This window comes from Micropterus salmoides, unplaced genomic scaffold (assembly GCF_014851395.1).
Source record: "Micropterus salmoides isolate LMB-PRFRI ecotype aquatic unplaced genomic scaffold, ASM1485139v1 Ms_hic_scaffold_22, whole genome shotgun sequence".
In the NCBI taxonomy this organism is placed as follows: Eukaryota; Metazoa; Chordata; class Actinopteri; order Centrarchiformes; family Centrarchidae; genus Micropterus; species Micropterus salmoides.
The window spans coordinates 4,529,801-4,547,830 of NW_024041373.1; the positions used below are offsets into that span (position 1 = coordinate 4,529,801).

An 18,030-nucleotide genomic window follows, 5' to 3' on the forward strand; every position below is an offset into this window, starting at 1 on the left:
GTCACTGCTCTCTCCCTCGCTCTCCTTCCGACACACTGACATTTACAGGCAGTCGGTTTAATTGTCGCGCCATTCGGTAACAAATCAGCGTGTGCTGAATCAAAATAGGCGTTTCCGGGGATTTCCACCGGTGGTGAAACCTGGTGATAATTGCAGGTTGTCACACACTGTGATTGCCAACAATGGTTTTGCTACCAACTACTAAGTCATGTTTTGCAGAGGTGTCAAATACTTATTTCACACATTAAAATGCAAATCAAATTATAACATTTTTTGCATGCATTTTTTTTTTTTGCTGTTATTCTGTCTCTCACTGTTATAGACCGCTCATTTGTCAGTGGGCAAACACTCAGCAAGGGATCAAATAATTTTTACCTTCACTATATGTCTAAAATACCTCCCTATTTGCTGTCTAGTGCACTGCATTTAACCCTCTTTATCCCCTTTATATGTGTGAAATGTCTGTACCATATCATGCCCTCAGAAATGTCCACAGTAAAAACAACAAAGTAGTGTCAATGGCATGTACACGCCTTCTGCTTACAATCCCACAATGCAATGTGTCACATTTGATGCATATGGAAATTACAGCTCTTCACCTGTCATCGATGATGTAAATGAGTGAAGGAGTGATTTAGGACACACATTTGAATAGCCACATTCCAAATGGTGAGATGCGAAATGAGAAGATGACTAACATGTTGTCTGTCTGCCATCAGGCTTAAAGTCCCAGTCCAAGCGAGCCCTTTCAACCCCTCCTAGACCTCCATCAAGGAGGGGTCGCGTGATGAGCGACAAGTTGACTGCTTCGTCTGGTGTAGACCCCTCAGCCAAAACCATCAGTGTACCGGTCTTCCACCTTTACCACAAGCTGCTTCCAGGTACTGCATATACAGTGCATGCCACCTCAGATCTGGCAGCAGGACATAGAGGTGTTTGAGTCAAACGCTCGACTTAAGCAACCAAATTTCATGTATGTGAATTTTAGTTCACCCTGTCCTCCCCTCCAGGTCAGCCCCTCCCACCTGAGATGACCCTGGCCCAGCTCCTGACACTCCTGTATGACCGCAAGCTGCCACAGGGCTACCAGTCCATCAACCTGACTGTCAAACTGGGCTCCAAGGTCATCTCTGACCCTGGCCTTTCTAAGACGGACTCCTTCAAGAGGCTACGCACTGAGAAAGGTACCAAAATCATGCAGTGCTACGGTACTTGAGGAGGAATACTCCTGTGTTTAAAAATATTCAAGTTAACAAAAGTTTTATCTTTCTTTGACTTAGGTTTACCAAATTTTTCCTGCTCCACTGATATTTACCAGGAGATTTATGAACGTTTATTTGAAAGTTATCAAATGGATTTATGGTTGCTTTCACACCTGCAGGTTCACTTGGAGGCAAAAATGTGTCATCATTGCTTTTTAGTTTTGTGATGGTGTATTGGGGCCAGTGTAGGTGAATAAATATTAAGATTAGATAATTAAGATTAAAGTCATTACAAGGAAAAAAAAAAATCCGTCGTTAATAATACAAAACATAAAATACTATTTTTAAATCTACCTGCATTGCGCCCACCTCAGACTACTCTTTTCTTCACACACGCCTTGAGTTTCTTACTGCAAACCGCCTCTCTCAGACACAGCTCGTCTTCTGGATTTTCCAGCCGTGATCTGTTTTCACGGCGATCTAAACCAGTGTGGTACCAAATGACATCTGCACTCCAAGACGGCACCAGCCAGTTTATACTTAGAGAGGCGTGCGTTGGGTACTGCATAGATTAGACACAGAAGCATAAATTGGCCTTAAGGCTTTTGTACGAGGGTCTTTTGTTTAATGTATTGTAAGTTTTATTTGAAAGAAAACAGTTGGTTATTTCCTATCTTCCATTTTAAGTCTTTATTTTAGTGTGTCCTCACAAACTGCTTTAATCTTCTCACCTTCAGATACAAGGTGACTTTCTTTGTCAGCAGTTTTCTAAAGTCGCCCAAAAAACCCAACTCACATTTTTGTTTTTTTCACCCGCAGCTTCATTTTCACAGCAGCAGATGTGACGTGGAAGAGGCTTGTTAATGACGTAACCATTCAAAACGATTGAGACCAGCTTGGTACTAAATTACATGGCACAGGTTTTGTCTTCTTCATTCACAGTGAAGAACTTCCATGCTGACGACATGTTTTAGCATCTGTGTGTGTGACACAGTAGTCTGTTACTGTCTGTGCCGGTGTGTGCGTGACGTGGAACACCATGCAGCACAGCATGCATGGAAATGTGTACCTTAACTTTCCTGCCATACAGACAGACTGACTGTTCAGTCATTAGCCTCTGTGGTTTTGCATTTGAAAGAACAAGATCATATGGTAGAAGAACTGCTTAATTATTCCTCTGGCAAGCTGCCAAATGACCCTCTTGTCCTTGCCCTCCTGAAAACATGAGCATCCTCTAATCCTGTTTTGGAAGTTCAGGCACGTTAATCTCTGTTAGAAACCCTTTTATTCACAATCCCAGTGACTTTTTAATTCATCACCAAGAGAATGTGTGTGGTAGAAGAAAAATTCCCCTGCGGAGAGCAATGAATCATCCGCCTGATTTTCTGCTCTGTAAGAGATGATGGATCGTCCTATCAATCACACCTATCAATCGACCAGAGCTTTATATTATCATAAAACTTTGATGCCGTGCCATCACAATAAAATGGTCTTTGCTTAGCTGGTGGAGGGGGGGGGGGGGTGTTTTGCCTCATCCTTTCTTGCATTCTGACTGTCAGACTTTGTCCTCAGTGTCATGATGTACATGTAAACAAGGGCATTAGGACGGTCTTTCATTTTGTCCTTTTTGATTACCACATAGCACAATCAAAGGGCAGCTTCAAACATTAAGACCTGCTGATCACTGAAGGCCAGCGTGGAGATGGTCTGTGGTTGGGTTCTTCTCGTCTCCTGCTCTCTGTTTGGTTGGTTGGTTGTTTGTGGAAGACTGAAGTCTACATGGAAGTACCTTAACTAGAACTGCCATGAGCTAATGCCGCATTACTTGAAGATGCAGATTCAACTCAATGTTAAGGCTAATAGAAACAGTGCTCAGACTTAGCCCACAAAATGACTGAGTAGGAACTGTTGTGTCAAACCACAGAGCATATTAATCTAGATATTAAGATTTAATACAGAACATATTCATCACAGGCAGAAATAAGAAAAACACAGGGGAGAGAACTAATTAGAAAATTAGCAGATTTTTGCCAGTACTGTGACAGCTCAGGAGGTCCCATCAGCATGGTCCATTTGAACACACTATCCATTCATACGCAGAGATTTGTGTTGTTTTAAAACCAGTGGAAATAAGGTTCATGTGAAAACTTTAAAAAATTTTAAAGTTTGTGAATAAAATAATAGATTTGTGTCCTCGTACATTTTAGGATCACTCCCATACTAAATGATGGAATTTCAGAGTAGTTTAACTTACTCTTAAAAGAAATGTTGTCGTCTACAAGCCAAGACATGGAAAGATGTAGTTAACTGTGAAAAAGAAGCACAAAGTGAGCAAAAACGGCCTCTGGTTAAATCACTTCTATAACAACTAACTACATTTTGACTGTATCGGCATCATAGTTTTGTTTAGTTATGCTGAGCTTCTGTGTGAACAAATCAGCAACACCCTTTCTCTTGTCTCATCTGTTCCATGTTCCCATGATACTACACGTTGTACTGCATACATGACTGTTCATTAAACCAAACTCATTTTTCTCATTTCAGGGATGGGATTCTCCTCATAGTAGACTTCAGGTTACAAACAAATGCAGTTCTAAGTGTCCCAGATGCCAAACAGTGCATGAACATACAACAGGTCCTCTCTTTGCTCTCCTTGCAGTGGATCACTGTGACTTGCTGAACAGCTGTCCAGAGGACGAACCAATGACGGCCAGTGAAGATTGTCTGGACGCTGCCACTGATGAGTCCCTGCTGGAGACCAACCCCATCCAGTCACCGCTGCAGGTCTTTGCAGGAATGGGTGGCCTTGCCCTAATCGCAGAGAGGCTGCCCATGCTCTACCCTGATGTCATTCAGCAGGTGAGACTCAAAGCCTGCCACAGACACAGATCAAAGTACTTGAGGCAGTTAGGGCTAAAGTATGTCAGTGTACTTTGTAAAATAGTGTTCCAAGATGTTTTTAGAAACCATCATCATGACCCAGCAGAGATCCTGCTTTCCTAAATTCACTTGTCATAATTTTCTCATCTTTACTCCTCTCACCTTTGTTAAAGTTACACTCTATTCTCCTGGATGGTTGTTCACAGGTCAGCGCCCCAGTGGTGGCCTCCGCCACACAGGAGAAGCCCAAGGACAACGACCAGTTTGAGTGGGTAACCATCGAGCAGTCGGGCGAGCTGGTGTACGAGGCACCAGAGTCAATCGCCGCCGAGCCACCACCAATCAACAAGCAGCAGTCCCAGTCCTCCTCATCATCCTCAACCTCAGTGCAGACCATGTCACCCATCCCTGCCCATTCACTGGCTGCTTTCGGCCTGTTCCTGCGCCTGCCAGGGTACGCAGAGGTGCTACTGAAGGAGAGGAAGCACGCCCAGTGTCTGCTGCGCCTGGTGCTGGGTGTCACCGACGATGGAGAAGGCAGTAAGTCTGAAAGCACTACACACCTTCATCCTCTGTTCTTGTGTCTTTTGTGTCTGACTTTTTGTTGAATATTAACCATTTATTTTACGTTTCATTAGCATACTTCTGCTCATATTATTTGATCTACTTAGTGAGATGCTCTGATTTGATAATACAGGTCACACAGCATCAGGCCGCTGCTGCAGAGGCAGATACGGAAACAATTATTCACAACGTGTGTTTCCTTTACGTCTAGCAGCAGTTCCTTCAAATGAAGCAGTGTGTAAACATTACTGCTTTTGAGCTAGGTACAGTTTGTGAACATGTTCGGAAACTGTGTGTTATCAATTAAGAAATGTCTGTTCAATAGAGCACAGTACACTTAACTTCTTATGTCAAAGGCCAACACACTAATCCCTACAAAGAGCTAAAATGATTGCAGACATTATATGATGTTGAAATGTTATATACATCCCACTCAATGCTATATAACATGGTTAATATATGCATAGCCTGAAAACATTTAGACTTGATTTCAATAGATACTTTTTTATTAAATCCCAACACGTTTAGCTTAATCCTTCCAATAGCATTATGACTTCTTTTTTTGCTCATATTTAGCGTCTGTGTTTTTGTCATATCCTATGCTGGGAAAATTCAGAAACTTACAAGGTGTTGTTTTTCTCACCCAGAATTTAAGTTGTCGCAGTAGAAATTCTAGTGCACCACTTTTGAAATGCACCAACACTGATATTGGCAAACCAGTAAATCTGTCTTACATCCAAAACTTAATCAAATGCTCTTTGTGCTCTGAGTGAATTGTCTGCTTTGGCATCCTCTTAGGTCATATCCTCCAGTCTCCGTCAGCCAATGTGTTGCCCACGCTGCCATTCCACGTCCTGCGAGCGTTGTTCAGCAGCACTCCTCTGACCACTGATGACGGTGTGCTGCTACGCCGCATGGCTCTGGAGATTGGTGCCATCCACCTCATCCTGGCCTGCCTGTCGGCTCTCAGCCACCACGCCCCCCGCAACCCCAACGCCAGCACCAGTGTGTCAGAGGTATGGCCCACAACACACAGTTAAAATGATTTTGTGAAGACCTTCAGTTGAACACAGTTGTTCCCTGACCTTCAGCTGTCCCTTTTGAAGAAGGAAAGGCCCCCCAGACTGGCCTCAGAAATGTTCAACATGTTTGATTTGGTCCTTAACTACAACTTGATTGAAAAAGAAGGAATAAGAACAAAAGTACAGAAACACACCGTCGCCTTCAAAACAGCATCAATTCTTTTCTTCTGTGGACTTTAACATGTATACACACAGTGTTTCGATTTAAAAGACCTTCCACTCTATTTGGGACTATACTCCCGTGTTTTGGATCATGTCTTGCTCCCTGGACTTTTGAGTCCATATGGGAACGAGAGTAAATAAAAGAAGGCTGTCCAGCTCCATGCCACAGGCTGCTCTGTCACTCTGCCTGAGTGATAGTTTCGTTCACACTGATAAAGAAACAAGGGGAAAAAGCATTCCCATTATTAATGGCTCTCTGCCTCGCTGGCCTTTACTCAAGGTCTCTTTTGCATATCTCCCAGTGAGCCTCTGACAAATAGCTTAATTGTTCAGCCCAAATGATAAGAGGCAAATAGAGCTTTGGAGAGAAATAGATGAGGAAAAGAGACATGTCCTTTGTATTATTGACACCCTCAGGGAGAGAAGCATGGGAATGGAATCGTCATGAAGAGAGACTGACTCTCAAACTCCCCTTGACTGTCCTGTCCATTAAACTGACTTTAAAGATTTCCATTGAGCCGTCTGCAGGGCCTCCACAGCACCTGGCTGAGGAAAATGAAAAGGATACGGAACTCTGTTAGAGACATAAAAGTTAAACTGCAGGTGACTGTGACAGGAGGAAGTTCCTATCAGAATCTAATCCAGTATTTTTCCAGTTTAAGTGTGTGTGTGTGTGTAAAAAAGCACCCCCAAAATCGTATGATCCTCATTTCATATAGGTTCGACTGTAAGATTGGGAGCTGAATCGGGCTACTTCACTACACTACTTAATTCAGGTTTTTGATGACCATCAAAACAATTTCAACACTGCTTTATTTGCTTATTTTTGGAATGTTGGAGGCTTTAACCTTTTTGGTTGGAAGTACAATGTTGATATTTTTTAGACAAAATTTGCTGAATTTCACTGAGTCAAATGTAACTTTTGCAAATTCCACCACCACATAGGCTTATAAAGTGGCTACCACTTTCCTTAAAACCTAGAAGGGAAATATGAAAAAGTAGTGCTGGGCAACGATTTAAATTTTTAATCGCGATTAGTCGCATTGTTACTCGCAAAATTGAATAATGAATTCTAAAGTAGTGTACTGCACACTTGATTTTAAATGTACTGCTATATACACAAAAGTGCATTAACATGTGGTTTGCAAACACTTTCAACAAATAAGGTGCTTTTTACCAGCAGTATTCCCTTTACACAGTAGCAATAAAATATTTCTTGTAAATCTCAATTTAAACATTAAAGTAATCAAATCAAATATTAAACTAAAGCTATTTGCCACTGCCAGGGCATTACCTTTTATCTAGCTTGTTAAAACAAGTTAACATCAGAGTCCAGTTTTCTTGGGATTTTTTCTGAGCAGGTATCAGCAGAAACATTTTTCTTTTATCAGGGAGCAGCAGAAACAGTCTGTTCAGTAGCAAGTGTCCCTGTTACAGTGAGGTGAAGTGATCGAGCACAAGGTATAGCGACAAGCGGTGCTCGCCTCACGCACACACCCGCCTGCTGCCGAAGTTGAATTAGCATACTGTATTCTGTCTTGAACTTCTTGTTTTGCGACGCGCAGCACAAACTATTGGAAGAGAGACTGATCCTCGCCGTTTGTGATTTCCCAGAATCTAAATAGTAATCAGCACATCAACAGGAGGGAATCCATATGGCAGAGCATCCCCGCAAAACTAAATGCACGCCTATCAGGTAAAGTTAGCATAAGTCTAATTTTAATTTAAATTAAAAAGGCAACGGCGGTGTAGTGCACAGAAGCCGTGGTTGCTATCCATAGAGCGCCTGCCGTTCACTTACGGAGCGCTGTCTCCCTTTCTGTTCACCTGAGAGAACCTGCTGAAGCCTCCCTCCACTGCTTGTCTGGGTGGGTGATTTGCAGGCTGATCAACATCCCGCCCCTCCTGTGTCCCATGGTTTGACTGTAGCCTATGTGTATTCAGAGCCAGTGAGCAACGGACTTTCAAAATAATAATTAAAAAAAACACTGCGTTAACGTGCAATAAAAAAATTGTCTGCGTTAATTAACGCGTTAGCATGCCCAGCCCTATGAAAAACATAAGAAAGTGCTGAATGAAAGTATCATTAATATACTATCTATGTCATTGATGACAGCCACAGATATCCAGTTGTCACGGTGGGGGGACCAGTGAGGAGCAGCAGTTGTACTGGGCTAAAGGGACTGGTTTTGGTACTGGATCCACAGCCTCAGGCTGGGACGTGGAGCAGGCCCTAACCAAACAACGGCTAGAAGAGGAACACGTCACCTGTCTACTGCAGGTCAGTCTACCCATCAATGTCACTTCATTTTAAACTGAGATTTTAGAAATGTGGTAGCTTAAAGTATTTGTACCACTTTACCTTTACCAAGGGCTGTCAGAGTTAGCAGGTAAACACATTGTGCCATATCAAAAGAATATTATGTCACATTTTTATCTTGCTCAGCAGCTGTCCTTCCTGCTTGTTGGGGCTTTGTAGCTTCCATAGTACAGAAGTATTTAGAAACTTTGATGTCCCAAAATATGCCTGCTCAGGCAGTGCTTCCTCTCAGGCTTTAAGAGTAGGCGGGTGGTAGGCAGGTTGAGAAAATGTGCTGCCTTGTGCTACATTTCTAAATGTGAGAAACCATCGATAACCATCGAGAGCCATCGATATAGGCACAGGAAGATGGAAGATGTGTGGTTTGAGGTTCACCCAAACAGACACAGCCTGTATTCTGAGCCACCTACTATACTACCGGTGACCGCAGTACGTACTACACAGTGCATTTCACAGTAGTACGCAGTATGAAACTGTTAAATCGATTTATTTGCTGTATGCTAGGCCAGGCTTAGCCAGTTTTTGGTTTTAGAAAGTAAACAAGAGGAGGAATATACCGCATACCAGTCTGCTGGGCGGCACAGGATGAGGAATAGGAGGAATATTAATTTAAGTACCAATTACTCACATATGCTTATATAAATGTTTTGTAATTTAATCTTGTGTGAGGAGAACAATCTGCAGCCGATCTGTAATATTTATATTATAGCTAGCTGCATCTGTCCTACATACTGCAGACTCTTTGGCATACTGCAGCTTCTGCTTTCACTTGCTTACTGCATACTACATTTAGGCCAAATCAGTACTTACTGCTAGTATAGCAGGCGGTTTCAAATACAGCCAGAGATTGTCCCAGTTTGGTCGTTCTCCAGAACAGCTCACGTAAAGTCTGTACTTATGTGTATCAGTTTAAAGCTTTGTTAGACAATGTTGGAGAAAGCAGCAAGAGACAGCTAGATTTATGCAACCAAAAAATCTCACGCCACCCTTTAGTCTTCCCTCCAAAGCCACTCCCCAAAAGCACATGTTCATGTGCAGTGATGCACGGGCAGAGTGCACACAGGTAGACAGGCAGGTCGGTCAGCCAATCATTTCATTTGGACCGCATGACAAAAATAACAAACTGCTTCTGAAATAAATTACCTACCCCAGCTTTAAGCTAGGTGGACCAGTTTAATTCATCTTATAGTATGTCTACATTGGTTTGTTCACTAGGTCTTGGCAAGCTACATTAACCCAGCAGGCTCCAGCAGCTGCCACAGTGCTGATGCATCCTCAGCAGACAGCAGAGCCCACAACAGCTCAGCACTGCCAGCAGTGCTGCAGGAGCTACTGAGCCAGTCCTGCCTCATCCCTGCCATGTCCTCCTACCTACGCAACGACTCCGGTAGGCTTCCTGTTTTTCCACATGAAGGTTATGGCACACCAAGTAAAGGGTAGCATTGCACCATCTAGCAAGGCTGAGAACACCAGCTGCACCTACCACTCTGGTTGGCTTAGGGGAACTGCTTTAAAACTCAATGTATTTCAACGTATGGCTTGTGTTTCTCTGCCTGAAAGGGGCTTAACCAGCACAAAACAGGAGAAGGACTTCGATTGTCCTTATCAAACAGGAGACACTCCAGTGTCCCACTGATGATTAATTATAACTTTACACTGTGACTGACAGTCCAACAGTCCAAACCCACTTCATGCAGCCACTGGCTGGGTGTGCGGAACTCTGAATATTGCCATTGTTTGGACTTTTCTCATGCTTTTTTTCATTCTTGACAACACCATGTCAGTTTTCATGTTAACAATTGCATTCAATATCAGGAACGCATTTGAAGAGAGACTGAAGGTGTGTGGCATTACCACTGTTTGTATGATTCTTGGCGCTGATTCTTCAAAGACTCAAAAGACAGAGAACTCTTAACTGTGCATTCAGACCAAGCCAACGCGCCACATGACTCGAGTTTGATCGCCCGACTACTCTTCTGATGTTCTCATACAATGCAAGAAAAAAGCTAGTTTATTTGAGTAAACTCAACCCACTTTACTACAGCGGTATGAACCCAAAATAAACACTTTGCTTTGATTTAACTGCAATAAACTGAAGAAAATGCAGCCGAAATAACTACAGCATGCTGCCAATTTGTTAAACCTATAAATTCATGCATTGTCAGGTCTTTCAGTAAGACGACAACCTTTACAATGCGATCCATCAGGCCTATGCTATGCTAACTTGTTCACAGTAAAATACAACTATAGCTGTAATCAAGTAACAGGCACATATTTTCTGAACTTACCAGGTCGTTCAACTTCCTTGCTTCCTTGCTCCAAGCAGTGTCCAGTTTTGTCTGTTTTTTTGTAGAAATATGAAGTTATATCACTAGGGATGGGAATTGATAAGAATTTAACGACTCCGATTCCATTATCGATCTGATTCCTTAGCGATTCTCTTATCGATTGTCATTGAGTGAGGGAATAAGTACAAGTTTGTGTGTATTAACTCGCTTTAATTTCTGATCAGAAGACACAGCACATAGTATACACAAATAATGTTTAACCTCAGAACAAACCTAAAAGTAGGTGAGCTATTTCTCAAAGTAAAGTCCAGGGACCCATAGCCTAGGGCAGTGTTTTTCAACCAGTATGCCATGGCACGCTAGTGTGTGCCTTGAAAGATTATCAAGAGTGCCTTAGGATTAGGAAATTGTTAATTTTCACATTAATTGGTCCAGACAAAAAAATAAATGTTTAGCTTTTTAAGCCCAACTGCCATTTTGTGCCATAAAAACTAAAAACACAGATTGAAAACAGTGAAGGAAGAGCTTGTGCCTTTCAGAGTATTAACAGTGCTCATTTGGATTCAACTTGAAACAAAATTCAACTGACATAAAAAATACAAAGAAGTCTTCTGTAAAGGTAAGACCACAACTATCAACTTTGGCAAATTAACAATTTTTGTGCAGAAAAATCATGTTCTCTCAGGAAGGATACGAGATCTTTCTGGACTTAGGGTGTCTCCAGCAGTGGAGAACACCCTTTCAGAAGGGGTGGAGGACACTTGGACACAGAGATACTTCTCAGCTAGAGCTGACAACACTGGCAATGTGTCACTCTTTTTCCACCACCAGAAACTGGCACTGTCTTTGGTTGGAATGGGAGGAAGGCTTCTATAAAGTTGGATTTCTTGATCCACTCTCTGGGCTGTGGAGATGGGGGCTGCTGCTGTGTGGAAAGCAGCTTGCTGTCCTCTTCTTCGAAAAGTTCCTCTAGGGCTGTCCTCTTTTTCTGCTTTACAGGTGGCGTCTGAAATTATGAAATAACCACAAGGTTTAGTCTTAAATTAAATAGTGTAATAATCCCTGCCATCTATCATCATTCATCACAATTGGCTACAATAAACTTACGTAGTCAAAAATTCAAATACCTTCTCAACTGCTTCTGTGTTTGCTGCCACTGCTGATGCCCTGACCCTGACCCAGATTTCATCCCTGTCCATTTTAGATTTAAATCTGGGATCTAACACAGTGGCTTCCTCCAGGAATGCCTGGATATCATCATCCTTAAGTTTACAATGGAGGACAAACAACACAAATTTAGAAGAAAATGTGACTGACGATAAATAACGATTAGTGTATATGATTAATCTTCATATAGTAATCCATCATTACATGTCAATTACTGTACCTGGTAACGTTTGGAAAGATCATTCCAGATGTTCTCCTTGATGCTCCTGACAAACGCAGAGTCGTCTTCCAGCACTGTGTAGTGTTTGTGCAGTTTCTGAAGGATTGGCGATATCTGGTCACAGGTTGGACTTTTTTCGCTGGAGACAGCAAGTGTGGATGTGTAATGCATCCTCATCAGCAGCACAAACTCCTCTGCTTTCCTCAGGTCCTCATTGCCCATTCTGGCCAGTCTGCAACATAAAAATATATATTGTATAAACAACAAACATAACCCTTTTAATGGCTATAGTCAACCAAGTGTTATATAAGTCATTTTATTACATTAGTTACTTCTCCTTCTCCATGGGCTTTCTAAGCCGTTGGTCTGTATTTGATGATGGAGAGAGTTTGTGAACAGTTTCCTGCTATCCAAGCTGCAGCTATAGAGTTCCATCTCGTCCTCACATCTAAAAGGAGCATGTGCTCTGCAGGCACACTCACACACACATAATTATGAGATTTCATTAAACATATTACCATTTATCATTTTTAAATTGATCCTAATCTAATAAACTTGATCCACATCCATGTTTGCTGCGTTATCCACAGTTTGCTGCCACCACCTTCTCTTTCACTCCAAACTCCTCCATGATCCCCTCAATCTCCTCAGCCACAGCTGTCCCTGTTTGACCTTTGTACACTGCTTTGGTTTTGAGGACTTGTTCTTCACTCTGACCTTCCATGACATAGTGCAATGTTACCGTGAGGTAGTGGTCTTGACTGAAACTAGTCCAACCATCTGCTGTGATGGCTGCATGTGTGACATGTTTCAGGTCTGTGATCAGATTGCTCTTTTCAACCCCATACCAAGCAGGAATCAGATGATTTGTTAAACTGTCTCTGTTTGGGACATTGTATTTTAGGTTGAGAGTCTTTATCATCTCCCTACAGAAAATATAAGGTAGGACTAGGAATAAATAAAACAGAACTATACTGACATAAAAACATGCACCTTTTGGTCATGCATTTGTTATTTTCATTTGAAAAGACATGCTGGACAAAACACAGCAAATTAACCTACCGAAATGCAGAGGCATCTACTGTGGCAAACTGGTGCAAACCCTTTGCCACAAACTTAGTCACTGCTCGGTGACATTCGTTGATCCTAGCCTCAGTCATTTTATTCTTCCCTTCCTCTGTGAACGGAGTAGCTAGAGGTGCACCAGAGCTACCTGCTGCAGCCTCTGAGACACCCAGACTCTGGCTGTCTTCATCATCATCTAAATTTGATGGACAATGACAATGGAGATTATTCGTATAGTAGAAGTTTACACAATGAAATGGTGCTCACATTAACTAAGTAGACAGGGCCTGTCCTGCCTGGAGAGTTTAAAGTTACCTTCTGCATTAATAACAGATGGCGTCCTGTTGGCTCCGCTGCTGCTTGACTCCCTTGTTGTGTCGCTAAGTAGTAGTGTATCAAACACGCGGCAGTCGTGCAAATGAATTGCATGCTGTGTGGCCAAATGGTTCTGCATATTGGAGGTAGTTCCCCCCCTTTGACGAAATGGAAATGTCGGTCCTTTTTGTCTGGCCGTGTTCCCCAAATATAATCAAAACACATAAAAAGGAATCAATAAACTGTCATCTTAATTCAAAGCTTGATTACCCACAGAAACTTTACAAGTGTTGCAAGTGACCGCATTGTCGTCTTTGCGTGTGAAATATAACCAAACTTGAGGGCGCTTCTGCCTCGACACCATGTTTGCTGCGTTCTCAACCAAAACAACTCGGCGCTTGTTTGACGTCATGACGCATTTGCAACGAGCGGAACCGATAAGTAGAACCGTTAAGCAGGCATGCTAACGAATCCAAGTAATGGATTCACTGGGCTCCGGTTCCGAAGAAGAACCGGTTTTCGATTCCCATCCCTAAGTATCACAGAGCTGACACTATAATAACAACAGTGGAGGTTAGAAACATGGTGGCTAGCTGTGTAAGATAAGTCAACGTTTTAATCCCCAAAAATACAAGGAATAACTTTATTTAATAAGAGTAATTACCTCTGAGCTCCTCCGGCCTGCGAACAGCTTTATCGGAGCAGAATCCGTCTGTCGGAGTTTATTTGTCCTAATGCTCCGGCTACGCCCCGGCTCTCTCCTCCAAAGCTCCCCGTCACTCAGCAGTAGACTGTTGGCCAGTAGCGACTCCGTCATTCTCAGGCTATTGCGACACAGCGTGACGCGCTATTTATCGCTCGAGTTGAAAAATTTAACTAACGCAGTTGAGCTTAGACGTGATTTCCTGGAGGCAGTGAGATGTAGCCAAGAGGAAGCTGTAGCGATAGGCTTCTGGTCCTACCTTGTAAGTGCGACTAATCAGAAGCCCAGAATGCTATTAGACATGGTTGGATGACACATTGCACAACCTTGTTTGCTTGAAGCATTTGAAGATGGTTCATTCTTTATCCTGGAAACAGCAGCTGACAGAACAATCTCTGCTCAAGTTCAAAGTACTTGCTTGTTCTGGAGCTTTCAACCATATTGTGTTACTGTATAAGTAAGCACATCGTGAGCAATGTATAATCCAGAGTCAAATTCCTCGTATGTGTACACATACCTGGCAAATAAAGCTGATTCTGATATTACACAGTCTTCATCAGCAGAGCAACAACAATCTGAGATTGTGTGGTCAACTGCTGTTGGTCAAGAATTCACTGTCAAATTAAACATTTAGGCCAACATTGTCCTAGACGTACTCAAAATCAACTTCCATAACCACTGAGCAAACTCAATCTGCTGGTGAAGCTCCTGGAGCCTCGGGTACCTGGACTTTGAGTTGAGACTGATTTGTCAAGTCATTTTCAGTTATGTATCAATGCTACACAGTACCATTGACAGGGATATATGGCCTGTTATTTTATTAAAGAAATGCTTCTGTTTAGATTTAGAATAGATTTTACAGCAAAGGAATCAAAGGCAAGTCTGTATTCTGAATGAATAATTATTCCTACGCACATTTTCCAACTCCAAACCATATAAAGTTGAATGCTCATTGGAGATAATCATTTTCAGGTGATATGTATTTGTGTAATGAGGGAGGGTGTGGCGAAAATGAATGACCTTATATCAAGGTGTGCTTGATTATTAGGCAGCTTCATTACTTCAGGTAAAATGGGCCAAATCGTTTTGTTGGGATTAGTCAACTGGGTCACAAAAAGCGCATGAAGAAAAGGCACAAATTAACTGCAGAAGACTTGAGTAGAATTAAATGTGAAGCAACTAGGAACCCATAATCCTCCAGTGCAACCATACTCCAGAACTGCAACCTACCTGGAGTGTCAAGAAGTACACGGTGCTAAGTGCTCAGAGACGTGGCCAAGATCAGGAAGGTTGAAACACGACCACTACAGAATAAGATTGACAAGTTGAAGCGTCAAGATTGGGCAAAGAAAACCTGAAGAGAGATTTTTCAAAGTTTTTATGGACCGATGAATCGAGAGTGATGGGCACAGCACCACTTCGACTTGAGCGCCAGAAAGGTGGAGGAGGGGTACTGGTATGGGCTGCTATCATTAAGGATTAGACAGTCGGACTTTTCGGGTTGAAGATGGACTGAAACTCAACTCCCAAACTTACATCAACTGTCTGGACGATGCTTTCTTCAAGCAGTGATACAGCTTTCAAGAAGGCCGTGATCTTTATGTAGGACAATGCTCCATTAAGCTGCGTTTCGACCAAAGGCACTATACCCCAGAACTAGCCATCTTTGGAGGAAGTCACTGTTTTTCCACTGGAGGGACCAGGGTCTAAATGTAGTGCTAGGGTCTTTATTTTACCCCCCAAAAGTCCCTGCTCGGGGGGTAGAACGTTCCGAAAGTACTAGTACTTTGGGGGGGTGGGGCTTGCCTTGCAGTGAAATTCTGAATGGGCGAGTAGGCTACTGGTTTTAACTGGAGAATGTCCGGTGTTTGTCTACGACTCCTCTCTTTTCCACCTTGTTTGCAAACCAATAAATCACAATCAACAGTCAAATAGCCACACAAGTCTCGCTGATGTCCGCCTGAGATCAAACGTCGGCATTAAATGTATTGCTCGGAAATAGCAGCCAGCATGCAGCGGTGTGTTTACAGCGAACAGCTGATGGAGTTGCGCAAAATACTGTCTGGAGTTGTTGTTTTAAGTTTTTACACAGAGCTGAAGACGGTCTCCTCTTCTCCAAAACAAGCAATTACAGCTGATTACAAGAGGTAATAAAGCTCGTTAGAAATCACGTTCCTCCGACGCTCAGGCGACACAGACGTGTGCTGCAGCTAATCTGCTGCTCTTGTCGGCTGGAAGTGTTTTAATAACCGTCCAAACTGGAGTTATTTTAAGAACTCGATGGCTTTATCCAGTTTGTTATTAAATGTGTAACGATCTTTATCGTGTATCTCTTCATTATACTCCCACACAGAAAAGCTGTTTTTAATGGTCAAGCGTAGCCTGTAGTTTTTAATTATATTCCAATCAAATCTGATGTTCATTTATAAATGTTGCTCATGGATAGTGGTTACTAAATGATGCCTGTGCATCTCTTTGTACGGCGTACAGGCCTACAGCCTACGTCAGCTGGTTAATTTGCCTAATCTTCGCAGGTCTTTAGACCGTGGTGGAAACGCACACAACAATGGGCTGAAGGGACTTTTTAGTTCCTTGAAAAGAGGAAGTCTTAAAAGTCTTTTGGTCGAAAAACGGCTTTACATGCATCCATGTACTCCACTGCTTGACTAGTCAGCAAGGGCTTCAAAGATACTCACCTGACTTGAAGATTATTGAGAACTTGTGGGTCTTTGTCAAACGTTGGATTTACAGTCAGGGATGACAATATACCTCTTTGAACAGCATTTGGGAGGCTGTGGATTAAAGTTGATAGTAAACCGATCAAGAAACTGACACTCCATGTATGGAAGGCTCATGGCAGTTATTGAAAAGAAGGGTGGCTATATTGGTTAAGTTTTTTTATTTAATTTTCATTTTGTGTTATAATTTAAAAATTGAGAATAAACAAGTAATTTGAAATTATTTTTGTAATTTAGGGGCCTAATAATTCTGCACACTCCTGAGCAAGACAAAACTCACATTTCCTTAGTTAAACAATCAGGTTTGAGGTTCAATTATGTTTTGTGAAACAATAAAATTATTCCTGAGGAATACAAGTTGCCTATTAATTGTGCACACAGTGTAAGTACATCACCGGTTTTTTGAAAATAGACCTTTATGTTTACATTTAAGTATTTAGACTATTTGTTAAAATCTGATCAAGTAGAGGTCAAGTCCACATTACTACCCTTGACTATCATTTTTGGGTATAATGGTGTGTTATTGGTAATTATCGTGCAGTGTGTATTGTACACTCAATGACTTATCAATCATACAACTTAAGAATGACCTTTGCTGTAAGACGTAGGCTTGTTGAGTACCAAAAAATCCTAATACAGCTTGACACTTTTAAAGGAAACATCCTGTACATGAGAGTTGGAATTTCAAGGTATATGTGACGCCTTTAGCTAGTTTCTGTTTGTTACACTCATATTGGGATGTCCTTCCTCTCAAACTGAACTAAATATTGCGATTGGAACCTGGCAATTGCAAAAGATGAAACAAGTGAAGCACAGAAAATGTTCTTTGGAAAGCCAGAGAAAAGCCCTGAAGCAAATAGTTGCTTTGCGTCACAGAGGGAAAATGATTTGTGGGAAATGTGGTTGTGAGTGTGTTTTTTCTCTTTATTCAGAGGTGTTCCTGTCCTATCAAATGATTTGACCCACTGATATTTGTCTGTTGCTGAAATGATCACATTTCTTGTATTTTCTGTGGATTTCTGCTCATGATGTGAATCACTGCCATCTGGTGGCCTCTGATGCTGAAATACTGGTTGTAGATGGTCTTTGATCTCCGTTATTACTGCAGTGGCACCTCTATCTAGTTCTGAATTATAGGGGAAGTATGTTGTGTGTGTGTGTGTGTGTTGTAGATGGTAGATTTTTGCCAAATAAAACAACAGATGGAGCTGCAGTGTTTCAGACTGAAGCCGAGGTTGTATAGGTCTTACTGTTAAATCACAGTTCCAGTGGTATACATTTAATGAGTTGAGGCTTGTCAGCCACTCGCTTATAATTTTGTATT

The 18,030-nt window shown here is 42.0% G+C and overlaps 1 protein-coding gene across 9 annotated transcripts in view; it reads left to right on the forward strand.

Moving 5' to 3' along the window:
* birc6 (baculoviral IAP repeat containing 6) overlaps positions 1 to 18,030 on the forward strand; it is a 135,927-nt gene that overhangs the window by 71,447 nt on the left and 46,450 nt on the right. For 7 of the 9 annotated variants that reach the window (XM_038737598.1, XM_038737605.1, XM_038737601.1 and 4 more), the window contains 7 exons: positions 720 to 881; positions 1,011 to 1,184; positions 3,838 to 4,061; positions 4,289 to 4,622; positions 5,445 to 5,662; positions 8,007 to 8,171; positions 9,426 to 9,597. In XM_038737598.1, the coding sequence (XP_038593526.1) occupies positions 720 to 881; positions 1,011 to 1,184; positions 3,838 to 4,061; positions 4,289 to 4,622; positions 5,445 to 5,662; positions 8,007 to 8,171; positions 9,426 to 9,597 (1,449 nt within the window). The remainder of the gene's footprint in view (positions 1 to 719; positions 882 to 1,010; positions 1,185 to 3,837; positions 4,062 to 4,288; positions 4,623 to 5,444; positions 5,663 to 8,006; positions 8,172 to 9,425; positions 9,598 to 18,030) is intronic. The other 2 variants (XM_038737603.1, XM_038737606.1) reach the window with 1 other exon arrangement.